Source organism: Chanodichthys erythropterus, chromosome 6 (genome assembly GCF_024489055.1).
Source record: "Chanodichthys erythropterus isolate Z2021 chromosome 6, ASM2448905v1, whole genome shotgun sequence".
Classification (NCBI taxonomy): Eukaryota; Metazoa; Chordata; class Actinopteri; order Cypriniformes; family Xenocyprididae; genus Chanodichthys; species Chanodichthys erythropterus.
In genome coordinates, this window is record NC_090226.1 from 9,846,961 (window position 1) to 9,859,877 (window position 12,917).

The 12,917-nt window shown below is 42.1% G+C and overlaps 2 protein-coding genes across 5 annotated transcripts; both read right to left on the reverse strand.

The window, feature by feature from the left end:
* Positions 1 to 3,276: 3,276 nt before the first annotated feature.
* LOC137021488 (UDP-glucuronosyltransferase 1-6-like) lies at positions 3,277 to 11,981 on the reverse strand. Of its 4 annotated transcripts, none has more exons than XM_067387996.1 (4): positions 11,556 to 11,981; positions 10,109 to 11,145; positions 6,461 to 6,498; positions 3,795 to 3,817 (listed from the first exon to the last, which is right to left on the reverse strand). In XM_067387996.1, exons 2-3 carry the CDS (start codon positions 11,024 to 11,026, stop codon positions 6,463 to 6,465), a joined length of 954 nt encoding a protein of 317 aa, XP_067244097.1. In that variant the 5' UTR covers positions 11,027 to 11,145; positions 11,556 to 11,981; the 3' UTR covers positions 3,795 to 3,817; positions 6,461 to 6,462. The 4 variants fall into 4 exon arrangements, with proteins under 4 accessions (XP_067244095.1, XP_067244097.1, XP_067244096.1 ...); XM_067387995.1 differs by lacking the exon at positions 3,795 to 3,817 and adding an exon at positions 5,734 to 5,850; XM_067387994.1 differs by lacking the exon at positions 6,461 to 6,498 and having other exon boundaries at positions 3,277 to 3,817.
* Positions 3,706 to 5,902, reverse strand: LOC137021489 (UDP-glucuronosyltransferase 1A1-like). Its single transcript, XM_067387999.1, has 2 exons — positions 5,027 to 5,902; positions 3,706 to 4,841 (listed from the first exon to the last, which is right to left on the reverse strand). The coding sequence occupies exons 1-2, from the start codon at positions 5,900 to 5,902 to the stop codon at positions 4,818 to 4,820; spliced, it is 900 nt and encodes a 299-aa protein (XP_067244100.1). The 3' UTR covers positions 3,706 to 4,817.
* Positions 11,982 to 12,917: the final 936 nt, after the last annotated feature.

Here is a 12,917-nt window from a genome sequence, read left to right on the forward strand (position 1 = left end):
AAAATATACCATTTATGTGAAGCGTGTAGATCTGAAGAGTTTTTTTTTCTTTCTGGGGGTGGGGGTGTCAGGGTGGGTTTGCAGGCACAAAAAAATGAAAATGGGCTACTTTCCCCATAGACTAGAGTGAGAACATAAACGTCTCTCGAGCTGTCCTTATCTTTTTTGGCGCTCTGTGGTGTGACTGACACATCGCTGAAGCGCTTCAGTTCAAATAGAGGCAGAGCGCACGTGAACTGATGGATGTAGGATGAATGAATAACAAAGGTATGTTGAAAGATCAAGTACAGCTTACGGAAATCCATATCATGTCATGTGTAACGTTAATCGATCAATCATTGTTTCAACCGCAGAAAAGCGCCAATAAAATAGACTGTAAAAATGTCACATTTACCTCAGAAAATCCATTCAATGTCAAAAACACGTTAGTCAGCTACAAAAATTAATGTAAGGAGGAGCATTTTGATATATATCCACCGTGACTATAGGCCATTGCATATTCATGTACTTAAAAGTGCTATAGAGGATATTTTCGACGATTGAGAAACCAAAGTTAGAGTTTTTGAAATGAGCGCATGTGTAAGAACATCCCCCCTCCTTCAAAGCTCATTTCGAGGGAACGCCTCCCAAAACTCGTGCACGAGTATTGGAACATGAGTGTTTGTTTACCATTCGCTGTGTCGTGTTAGTGGATTCATTATGTCGGCCTCACCACAGGTAACTCATAATCTGCAGTTGTTACTCCTGACAAAAACATTGCATGCAGCGCCTGTAGAAAGTTACTGGAGCACGCACATCTCTCACAAGGAACGTCATGACAGTGATTGACGAGCCAGAGGGCAAATCATTTACATGATGATCACGTAAACGATTGGCTGATGTTTTTAAGGCCTTAACTTGTGCACAAGTGATGTATATTGACATTATTCCTTTCAGGTGCACCTAATAAATCAGTTTATCAGTTAGTAAAGACAGTTTCAAGTAATATAGCAAAAATGTATAAAAAAAAACATCCTCTATAGCAGTGCTTCTCAAACCTGTCCTGGGGACCCCCCATCAGTGCACATTTTGCATGTCTCTCTCATCTAACACACCTGATTCAACTCATCAGCTCATTAGTAGAGACTTGAAGACTTGAATGGGGTGTGTCTGATGAGGGAGACATCCAAAACGTGCAGTGGTGAGGGGTCCCCAGGACAGGTTTGAGAACCACTGCTCTATAGCACCTTTAATATGTGCTTCAATACTGAATGTAAAAAAACATTTTGTGACAGCCACCATTTAAATGTTTAGGCCTATATTAAAACGAGTAGAAACGGTATTAAAAACGAGTAGAAACATAATTGTTGTAAAAAAAAACAATTTTTCTTTGAGGAAATTTGCCATGTACTGTACCACCTGATAGGCCCCAAATTAATCAATATTGAATTGAAGGTTATCAAATCGAAATCAAATTGCAAGCTTCTGAATCAAAATCGAATCCAATTGTGAAATTTGTATCAATGCCCAGCCCTAGTGTCAATGTTTTTTTCATTATTATTATTTTATTTTTTTACTTATAGCAAATGTTTTTTCCATTTATTTTCTTGTAGGAGTGCACCAGAATGCTTAGTTTACATGTTAAAATCATGAAAATTTTCTCTTGGAGGAGGATGCCCACAGACCCCCCTACTACTGTTTACTTTGTAAATGTCACCTTTTTCACCACTTTGGAGTTTGCAGGTATATGCAAACTTTAATGAGTGATCATGGCAACACAGAAACCGCGCGCTCGGTGTGAAACAGGCTGTACAAGCATAAACAAAACACGATGCCTCCGTCGACTATGTTTAGTTAAATTGCTGAAAATAACGAGTGTTTTGTCACTGCAATATTACTTTGGTTACAATAATGGAGAGATGCCAGAACATTGAGCAATGAATCCCCTAAATTATTGTTACATGTGTGTATGGAACAGGACTCACTCTCGAAAATGCGATGATTGACAGCTTGGAAACCATATGGTGAGCATGCGGTGCTCACATTAATTTAATAATCACCTTTTGAAGCTTAATAATCAGATTAGGCCGTAAGTGTTATGGTATGCTGGTGTAGAGAAGAGGCAGATACGGATTTCCACAATTACACGTAGTATTTAATACACAGAAGGCAAGGAGAACCAAGCATACACGTTATACAACATTCAAGACGGACGAGGAGTGAAGGGAGTGAGTGCAATATAAAGGGAGTGCTAACAATAGAGTCCAGGTGCAGGTGATGAAATGGAGTCAAGGGAAACAAGGGATCTGTAACAGTACCTGGAGACCTCAAGCCGGAGCAGGGGAGGAGCAGACTGGAGTGGGTAGGGGCAGGACAGGTTCAAAAGCCATGGCGGGTCAGGAGCCGTGGGCAGCCATGGCGGGTCAGGAGCCGTAGCCTTCGAGGTGTTGAGCCCAGTTGTCGCTGAAGGGCTGGCGGGTGATGGCGGAACCGTAGGCTCCGCCGACCGAAGCGCAGCCGGGGCTCCAGAAGGCCGCAGTGGAAGCAGGAGGACAGCCAACAAAACGAACACCGGGGGGAATGAGGAGGCCAACAGAAACCGAGGGACGGAGTGACGGAGCGGAGACGGAGGAGTGAAGTCCAGAGGGGATGGCAGGATGACAAGTGGACAAGGTGTGAGTGGAGGCAGGATGGATACTGGTGAAGCTGGTGGACTGATGGGCAACGGTGGAGCAGAGGGAGGTTGGAGCCGGGGTGAAGGTAATCGCCCAGAGGTCCGAGGTGGAGATCTGGGCGAGGGGGCTTGAGGTGAAGGTTCACTGAAGACACACATGGGAGGCGGGAGAGGGAGGCAGGGAGGGAAAACAGTCTTAGGGCTGTATGTTTCAACAACAAAGTTCATCATAATAAAGGGCTCTGTGGCTCGGCTGCGGCGGCTGGAGCAGCTGGCTCGGCGGCTGAGACTGGAGATGCGGGCTCGGCGGCTGAGACTGGAGATGCGGGCTCGGCGGCTGAGACTGGAGATGCGGGCTCGGCGGCTGAGACTGGAGATGCGGGCTCGGCGGCTGAGACTGGAGATGCGGGCTCGGCGGCGGAGACTGGCGCTGCCTGCTCGGCGGCGGAGACTGGCGCTGCCTGCTCGGCGGCTGAGACTGGCGCTGCTTGCTCGGCGGCGGAGACTGGAACAGAGGGCCAATCCATACCCTCGAATACGATTAAAATTCCTGTAGGAACGGGAACGGGCTCTGGAGAGACTGGAGCGGGCTCTATGGAGATTGGAGCGGGCTCTGGAGAGACTGGAGCGGGCTCAGTGAAGGCTGGAAAGGGCTCAGCGGCAGGTCTTTTCCTCCTCCTCCGCTTTCCGGACCCAGCAGGAGAGTGTGGGCCCAGCGTGGGGCAGGAAGGAAGTTCACTGGAGGGGTAAGCAGAGGAATACGGAGGCTGACTAACTGGCCCAGCCGACCGTGTTTCTGGACGGACTGGAGACCAACACTCATCCACATAGAATTTGGAATTATTCAAAAACAAAATAAAATTGATAGTTTCACTTAAGGAGAGACGATAATCAGGTTCATGGAAACGGAGAGTGTTGTCATCCAGACCGTCCAAAAACAGGGCGATTAAACTAGCATCGGGCCAGTCAGTCAGATAAGCCAGCTCAACGAACTCCTCCACATACCTCTCCAGTGAACGACCAACCTGAAGAAGCCCGATGAGGCGATCGCCAGCAGAAAGGTGAGTGAGAGGCGTTGGAGGAGCGGTAGCCAGGGAGCCGGGGAGTGTCTCCATATTCTAGTGGAAATCTAGCGGTATTGGTCCGTCTTTCTGTTATGGTATGCTGGTGTAGAGAAGAGGCAGATACGGATTTCCACAATTACACGTAGTATTTAATACACAGAAGGCAAGGAGAACCAAACATACACGTTATACAACATTCAAGACGGACGAGGAGTGAAGGGAGTGAGTGCAATATAAAGGGAGTGCTAACAATAGAGTCCAGGTGCAGGTGATGAGTGACGATGGGGAGCTGACGAGGGAAGTGAGTGCAGGTGATGAAACAGGAGGATTCTGGGAAATGGAGTACAGGGAAACAAGGGATCTGTAACAGTAAGGCGATTCCTGTTTTTTAGTGCCCAAATTTAAGACCTCTTAAAATGGAAATTATTAGTTTTGTTATAAGATAAATAAGACATTTTAAGACTTTTTAAAAACCCACAGAAACCCTGTGACCAATATATCAGTCAGCAGAGCAAAGGCTTCAAGATTCTCACTAGAATGTTTAGCAGACATTGATGGAAATACATACTGTCTTGAGTTTTGTGTGAAGAATCATAGGATGTAAGATGAGTGTCCAAGCAGGCTGTGGTGGTCGAGTCATTGGACTTAAGTATCACAATGAGTCATGTCTTGATTTTGCAGAGTATAGGGTCAACAGGTTTTGTACAACAATCCTTTCCACAAAGAAAGAAAGAAAGAAAGAAAGAAAGAAAGAAAGAAAGAAAGAAAGAAAGAAAGAAAGAAAGAAAGAAAGAAAGAAAGAAAGAAAGAAAGAAAGAAAGAAAACCCTACAGGGAAACGATACTATAGGTTTGAAAAGATCCTAAACCAGCCCCCATAAATCAGTCCTAAAACTACCTTTAACAAAATACCAAATCCTAAAATCTGATTGGTTGTCAGGCATGTTGCTCCAGGACCAACAAGGATGTTGATGTTGCTACCAGAACATGTGGAATTTGGCAAAATTAGGTTCACCCAAAATGACCCTGGCAATGAATAACGTAGATACAGAGTCCAATTCATTTTTTGTTAATAATATGGCTGAGATCCCAAGACCTTTGTCACTCTTTCCAGCCTGGGTTCACCTGCAGATAATGTATTAACTTTGATTTAGTTTAAAATCACACAATATGAGTCCTGAAAGTCATGACCATTCTTCATTCTAAAACATTTATCCTGGTCTTAAAAGTTGAGCTTTTTACCTCATTTAGTCCGTTTCTTGTCATGTAGCATTAGTGTATCATGTGATGAGCATAAAGAAGATGCTCACCTTTGTCAGTGGGCTTCTACTTTCACAGTTAATACCTCCTATCAGAATCATGTTGGGCATCAGGGGTTTGGGGAACTCAAGGCTAAAATCATACCGCATCAACCAGACAGCTCCAGTGCTCAGGATCTCAGTCAGGCTCACATCTCTCTGCAGGAAGTTGGATGTCAACTTCTCAAATGGGCAGTAAATAAATTTAGACCCCAGTGGTTCCAGCATGCTCTTAAGAAGGTTCAATGTGCGCTGACCAAAAGACATGCGGTCTGAGTTTTGAGTCAAGTAATGTGGGATATATGAAGGAGGGCTCGGACAAGCTGTGGCCGCATCATCGAGACCACATGGCATTCCCCTTAACATGTACACCGCAGGTACGGAAAGATTATATGCCAATATGGCCCCCATTGGATGGGCAGGATCAGTTAAAACAGCATCAAAGTTTTGCGCTCTCAGAAATTCTATAAGCTCCTGGTTCTTGAACAGACTTTCAGTTGTAGAGTCCATGCAGTTAAAAATCTTTCTCAAATATACCACCTTTGAACTCACACTCTTCAGTAGGGACAGCCCTGGTGCTGTCAATTCACGAACATGTTCCACCATCATTTGGTTAATTAAATCTTGCCCATACGGGACCGGAAACGTCTTTGTGATGTAGTGTTTGCCTGGACCCAAACGCATGCTGATCTCTGGAATCACCACAATCACTGTGTGACCTCTGCGTCCCATTTCTTCTGACACGGCCTTCACTCCTGTCCAGTGACTTCCATCCATTGGTACCACTAACAGCTTCCCAGTCCAACCGCTCTTCCCAGACGGATTCTGTTCCAGCGCTGCACAACAGACTATACTGATCACTACACATGAAATTGCTCTGCAGTGCATCTTTCTAACCAGAAGTCTTAAAGACTGACGTTGTGAACCTTTACCTCCATGTGTCTGTTTGCTTCTGCAATTTACTATCAGATAGACAGCAAGTAGATTGCTTTCCAGCTTTTTAGTGGCTATAGACACATGTGGGAGGGGACTTTCTTTAAATTGTTCCACAACCAACAAAGAAAATTGCTAAGATTTCGCACAGTTTCTGGGTAAATTATTACTATAATGCTATTATAAACTTCATTATTGACAGTGCTAAACTGTTGATTACCTGAACAAAGTTACAACCAAACCTCCACACATCATGATGCATCAGTTATCTTGTCATTGTATAGAACGACAAACAGTATATATGAGAAAGTTAATTACAACGTATCTCTTATAGAGCCTGTTTGTCATTCAAAGCATTCAAAAGCTTCTCAATCCAAAGGATACTCTTTGTTCCCTCTGATAAAGCCCAAAGAGCACCTCAATGTTAACATCAAAACCTTAAATTGCATCTTAAAAGCAACCCTTAAAGGGACAGTTCACCTAAAGCTGAAACTTCTTTCATCATTTACTCACCTTCATGTTTTTTTCAGAACTGTACAACCTTTTTTCTTCTGTGGAACAATAAGACAATAAAAAAAAGATATTGGAAAAATAAGATATTTAAGGAATAAAATGGAAGTCAACAGTCACCAAAATGGATCGGTTACCTCTTCAAAATATACTTTTTTGTGTGTGTGTTCTACAGAAAAAGTCATAGTTCTGTAACAACATAAGGGTGAGAAAATGATCATAGAACATAGTTGAATCAAATATTGTTGTGACTCCTATTTAAAGGGATCGTTTTCCATTTCTAAATTCACCCTAAACTCACCCTCATATTGTTCCAAACCTGTGAGACTTTCATTCATCTTTGGAACACAAATGAAGATTTTTTTAATTAAATCTGAGCCAGTTCGGTACCCTCCATTGACAGCTATGCAACTATCACTTTGACCCTAGTGTTGTCAAAAGTGCCGAATTTGGTACCTATCGGTACTGAAATTTTAAAAACGTGACGCTTTGAGCACTGTTGAGCGGATTCATAAACATCTCTGATTGGCCATTGTGTTGACGCGCTCATCGGATATGCCTGTGATTGGCTACAATGATCAACGCGTGGGAGCATTTGAAAGCACACGGAAGTGTTTGAATTTAAAAGCGTTTTGAAAGTTGGAGCGCGAGCGATTGAAAGCAGGCGTCTAACAGTGCTCCCGTGTGTATCTGTGTAAGCGCTTAGTGAAGAGATTTATTGATGACTATTTACAACGTTTTTACAGCGTTGATCATTGAAGCCTATCACAGACATATCCGATGAGCCGTGAAAACAACGGCCAATCAGAGATGTTTACGAATCCACTCAACAGCGCTCAAAACGTCACGTTTTTAAAATTTCAGTACCGACTAGGTACCGGAGTCGGTACTTTTGACAACACTATTTGACCCTTAAAAAAAGTTCATAAAGAGATCGTAAAACGAATCCATATGAATTGAGCATTAATCGCTATATGTTGAACAGATTGAAAATTTAGGCTTTTTCACATATAAACAATGATCACGTCCTACGCCTTCCCTAATCAACTTACGCCAGTTTACACTTTCTTCATAACTTGAATACGGAAGGCGGTCTGCTAGATATTTTACTTCATAACTTGTTAAATATGGATTTTACACACACAAACGCATCGCTTTTGAAGGCCTTTATTAACCCCCTGCCATGTGGAATACACGTTTATGATGGATGGATGTGTATGGAAGCACTTTTTTCAGCTCATACTCGTGACCCCTGTTCACTGAGTTATAAAGCTCGGATGCGTCAGGAGGATATTTATTAAAATATCTCTGATTGAGTTCATCAGAAAGAAGAAAGTCTACATATACACCTAGGATGGCTTGAGGTGGAGTAAAGCTTGGGCTAATTTTCATTTGAAAGTGAACTAATCCTTTAATAGTGATGGGAATGTCTGTGTGTGTTCACCCAGAACACCCTATCAACCACATACTCACACACACACACCCTATCAACCACATACTCTAGCAACTGCACACCAAGAGCCAAGCAACCACCCAGAATCTCCTAACACTTTAGCAAACACCCAAAACATCTATCTATTCTTGCAAAACTGACCAAACTATTTAAAACAAGACTTTAAATTGGCCGTATGACAAGCCAGCATAAATTTGTCTTAATGTAGTCAGCCTATTATTTTTCTTGATTGCTAACACACAATTCATAACACATTTTCTCATAACTATAAACACAATCTCGAAACTATACCTCAACTTGCACAAACCTCAAACTTCCAGGTCAAAATAAAATGTTCTAGTCAAAAACGTATTCTCTTCTGACAAAATCAAATGCACCGCAATACAGTAGCCTATACTGACAATTACAATACAGTAAAAAAAAAAGGAAATTCAGCATCCTCTGCACATTTGGACAAATTTAATTACAGTATACGGTACTATAGCAGTATATTGGTCTTCTGACACAAGACTATATCCCTAGGCAGTCATTTCTTAGTTCTGCAAAAATACAGTACACATAAAAATGGCTACAAAGAAAGTTGACAATCATAAGTTTGAGGGTGTACAACATGTGCTCCAGTTTACTGTATATATAATAATAAAAATTTCCCTCATCTAAAGTACTGGTACTGTGTACTGTAATTATACTGTACATGTGTAAGTTTCAAACACTCGTAAATTATTATTTCAGCTCTCTCTCAGATTTTGACTGGTATGTCGTCAGTTTTTTAAATGTTTTGAGAAATGTCTTTGTTTTGGTGGTTTGGGTGATTTTGGTTTGGGAAACTGGGCCAATTAAATCACTTAATGTCTTAGCAATTGAGGAAAACTAAAATACATTTTAGATTTGTACCTAACTCTGCTATTAGTTTCTGTGATTGGGATCTTCTAATTGATTTTATGTTTTTGTTTCGTTGGATGGCAAAAAGACCTTTATCCATGATCAAAGTGGAGTGGACGGTCGGAGATTCCCAAAAAATTACGAAATGAATCTCAGACATATTCGGATGGGATTATATTTCTCAGAGAGCTTCTGAGTTAGCCGAGCAGTAGTAATTTTATGATTCACGAAAAAAATGGAAAAACAATTCGTAAGTGAACTTATGTTCTTGACTCACTAAGAGCCGGTTCATAAGAGTCATTTGTTAATGAAGTTGACTACACTAGGCGCGCTCCGGGGATTTTTATCATTCCAATGAATCGATTAGTCTAAATCTAATCACTCGCTGAAAAGATTTGTTGACCGATTCTTTTTGCAGGTTATTTTGTTATACCAGTAGGTGGCGACAAGTGACTTGTTAAGCTCACGAGATGAAATTATTGAAGAAAGAAAAGGCAAGAAATCAAACCTCTAATTCCAAGTATATCCAATCAAACCTGGTCTTTTCATCATAGTATCTCAAGTAGAACACAAATAAGTGTATTCTCACATTGAAACCACTCAATTCATATAGATTAGTCTTTTTATGAATGTTTTGAAGCATGGTAGTTGCATAGCTGTCTATGGAAGGATAGAAATCGCTCAGATTTAATAAAAAAAATAATAATTTCATTTGCGTTCTGAAGATGAACGAAAGTCTTATGGGTTTGGAAGGACATGAGGGTGAGAAAATGATAGGATTTTGACTTTTGGGTGAACTATCCTGTGACATCCCAGTCTACGCTGTACGTCTGTTGGGTGTGTGATTCTTAGGTGCCGTCTGGAGGGGGCGTGGCCAACACACCTGACACTTGTTGGATGCGGAGTTAAATGCCACAGAGACCAGTTGTGTGGGAGCTTCTGGTTGAATGGTCGTCTTTTTCCAGTATGGCGCTTGATGGCCTGCGTTATGCTGAGTGTCCTGCCTGGCCCTAAAACGCTTCTTATCTAGGTTATATTTATGTTTTCCTTGTGTAAAATAAATGTTTCTGCAACGAACTGGTGCGTCTGGTCTCCTATTTGTTGCAGCCTAAGAGCCGGCTGTAACAAATGGGGGCTCGTCCGGGATTTGCGTTGAATTAACTAATGCGTTAATCGCGTTATTATAATTTTCGTTTGATTCATTTGATTGTGTTTGGGATAAAGAAATCGGTAATGGTAGGAGACGGACGCAATCAGAGCAGTTTGTTCACATTTTAAGGATCCATTCAAATGCTTACAACCATCTCTGCACTTACCTTAGTCAGAGGTCTTTTCATGGCACAGTTAATCCCCCCAACTAAAACCATGTTTGGCATCAAGGGTTTTGGAAACTCCAAGATGAAATCATACCGCAGTAGCCATAGAGCTCCACTTCGCAGGATCTCCACCACACTCACATCTCTCTGCAGGAAACGGGATGCTACATCCTCAGTTGACCAATATATCAGTTTGCAGAGCAAAGGCTCCAAGATGCTCACTAGAACGTTCAGCACACGCTGACGAAAAGACATACGGTCTGAATTGTGTGTAAAGAACCGTGGGACGTAAGAGGGAGGGTTTGGGCAGGCTGTGGCCATCGAGTCCAGTCCGCAGGGTAAACCTCGCAACATATACACAGCAGGTAAGGAGAGGTTATAAGCCAGGATGGCACCAGTTGGCACAGCTGGGCTGGTGAGTACCGCATCAAAATTCTGCTTCCTCAGGAAATCCACCAGCTCTTGGTTTAAAAGGAGACTCTCAGCTGTGGCCCTTTGGAGGTCCACAAATTTCCTCATGTTACTGATTCTGGTGCTGATCTTCTCCAACAGAGGCTGCTGCTTACTTTCCATGACCTCAGCATTCCGGGCTTGGAGTTCATCCAGTTGTTGCTGTCCATATGGAACTGGAAAAGTTCTAGTAGTGTAGTGTTTACCAGGTCCTAGCAGTACACTGACTTCTGGAATGACCACCATTACTTTGTGACCCCTGCGGCCCATCTCCTCCGCTACAGCCTTCACACCAGTCCAGTGACTTCCGTCCATGGGCACCACTAAAAGCGAACCAGTCCAACCAGGGTTTCTAGGCTGTATCATCTCTCCCACATCTGCAAAAGCAAGCATGAGGCACCCCACAAATGTAACCATTCTCATCTTTGGGTCTCCATGTTCAAAGGGTGTACTCGAGGAGAGATGCATTCTGCCAATGATTCGTCGAGCTCTTGTGCAGCACTCTCTTGAAATCTCTCCCCTTCACTGCACTGAACAGACTGGATCAAGGCTTGTTTTCTGTGAGAATTCCTTGCAGGATTAACCAACTGTGTGATTAAAATAGATCTGTTAGTTTAGGGAGCACTCTTAAAAGTGAATCAGAAAGAGGAAAAAAGGTAAATCACTTTGACTAAAGAGAGGGTGAAAAAAAAAAGCCAAAATGTAGGTACAAAGGTCCTGCTTATCTTTTGCTTTTTACTGGCTGATATCCCAGGACCTTTGTTACCTTTTCCAGTCTGGGTTAACCTAAAGATAATATAACTAGATAATGACTTTGAAAGTGTAAACCTCAGTTTAAAAACAAACAACGTGAGTGCTGAGTCGTGATTAAATGATTAAGTTATTTACATTGACATAATCTGATTTAGTGTCACTAGTCTCACAACATACAGGTCTTTTTTGTATACCTAGTAAAGCTGCTACTATATGCAGTGTCGTGTATAAATGAGATCCTTACATTTAGCGCTCCCATCAGCTTCATTTTGGGCATCAACCAGACAGGATTTCAGTCAGTATCAAATCTTTTTTGCAGCAAGCTGGACCTCAAGCATTAGCACTGATCTACGGAGCCCCTAAAGGGACCTTTGCAAAAATTAAGAAGATGACATGAGTTTCGCGTGCTCACGAGATACTTTCGCGTGCGCAAATATACTTTCGCGTGCGCAAATATACTTTCGCGTGCACAAATATACTTTCGCGTGCGCACGCGTTACAATTTCCGGTTTGTGTATATTATAACCTATTTCATGTGTGCGACATTGCCTATGAAGAAAGCCAGAGTATGGATGCACATGAACTAATAAAGATCATGAAAATTAAAGAGAAAATGAGAGTGGATGCACATGAACTAATACAGCTGTATTTGCTCAAAATCTGGCTTTCTTAGACCAGATCGTCTAGGATAATTTTAGCTAATTATTCGTTTTAATTAAAAATGTGCCTTCCTTTATATCTAAAGTCCTTTATGTCAATGGCTCTGCTCGCAGTAAGCGCTGTTAGAACTGAATAAAGAAAATAAGCATTTCTCTGCCACCTGCAGGCACGTGCACACATAGACAAAAAAGGGGCTTGAGCACCTGCCCTTTTTCTCCCTCGAGAGAAAGTGCCCTTTTTCTGGGGTGCTTTAATTAACATATATTCCTGTTTGCGGGTGTGTGTCACTTCACCGTGAAAGACAAGAGAGCAGGAACGCGCAGCTGACGTTATTGCCTGATTCTCTGTTTGTTTTGCTGGTTTCCATGGCTGCAATACGCGGTGTTTTCCGCCAACTGGCAACCTGTGATATCGAAATACTATTGGATAAACTGCACAGACCAAAACAAAAATTCTGACACGGAACGCACATTTTCAAAGTAAAATATCTGGCTGTAACATTGTTTTTCTGTGAAACAAGTAACGTTAGGTGAACTTAGCATGTTTCCTAAATATCTGCAAACATATTAGGATATTTTTATACTTGATTAAAGTAAAAATCTTACATAGAGCCCCTTTAAACCACTTTGTCGGATTTAACGCATCCTTACAGGTGGCAGAGAAATGCTTATTTTTATTATTAATAACGGCGCTTATTGCGAGCAGAGCCACTGACATAAAGGACTTCAGATATAAAGGAAGGCACATGTTTAATTAAAACGAATAATTAGCTAGAATTATCCTAGACGATCTGCATTTCAGACAGATTTTGAGCAAATACAGCTGTATTAGTTCATGTGCATCCATACTCTGGCTTTCTTCATAGGCAGTGACCAGTGACGCACAAATGAGGTTATAGTATACACAAACCGGAAACTAACGCGTGCGCACGACCACGTCTTTTTTT

What these genes read in the sequence shown, in the direction of transcription:
- LOC137021489 (XM_067387999.1), bottom strand. Translation starts at nt 5,902, where the DNA reads ATGCACTGCAGAGCAATTTCATGTGTAGTGATCAGTATAGTCTGTTGT. An exon ending in GTAGAAGCCCACTGACAAAG is followed by an intron (nt 4,842 to 5,026) that starts GTGAGCATCTTC and finishes CATTATCTGCAG; the next exon opens with GTGAACCCAGGCTGGAAAGA.
- LOC137021488 (XM_067387994.1), bottom strand. Translation starts at nt 11,026, where the DNA reads ATGCATCTCTCCTCGAGTACACCCTTTGAACATGGAGACCCAAAGATG. An exon ending in TGAAAAGACCTCTGACTAAG is followed by an intron (nt 3,818 to 10,108) that starts GTAAGTGCAGAG and finishes TCTCTACACCAG; the next exon opens with CATACCATAACAGAAAGACG.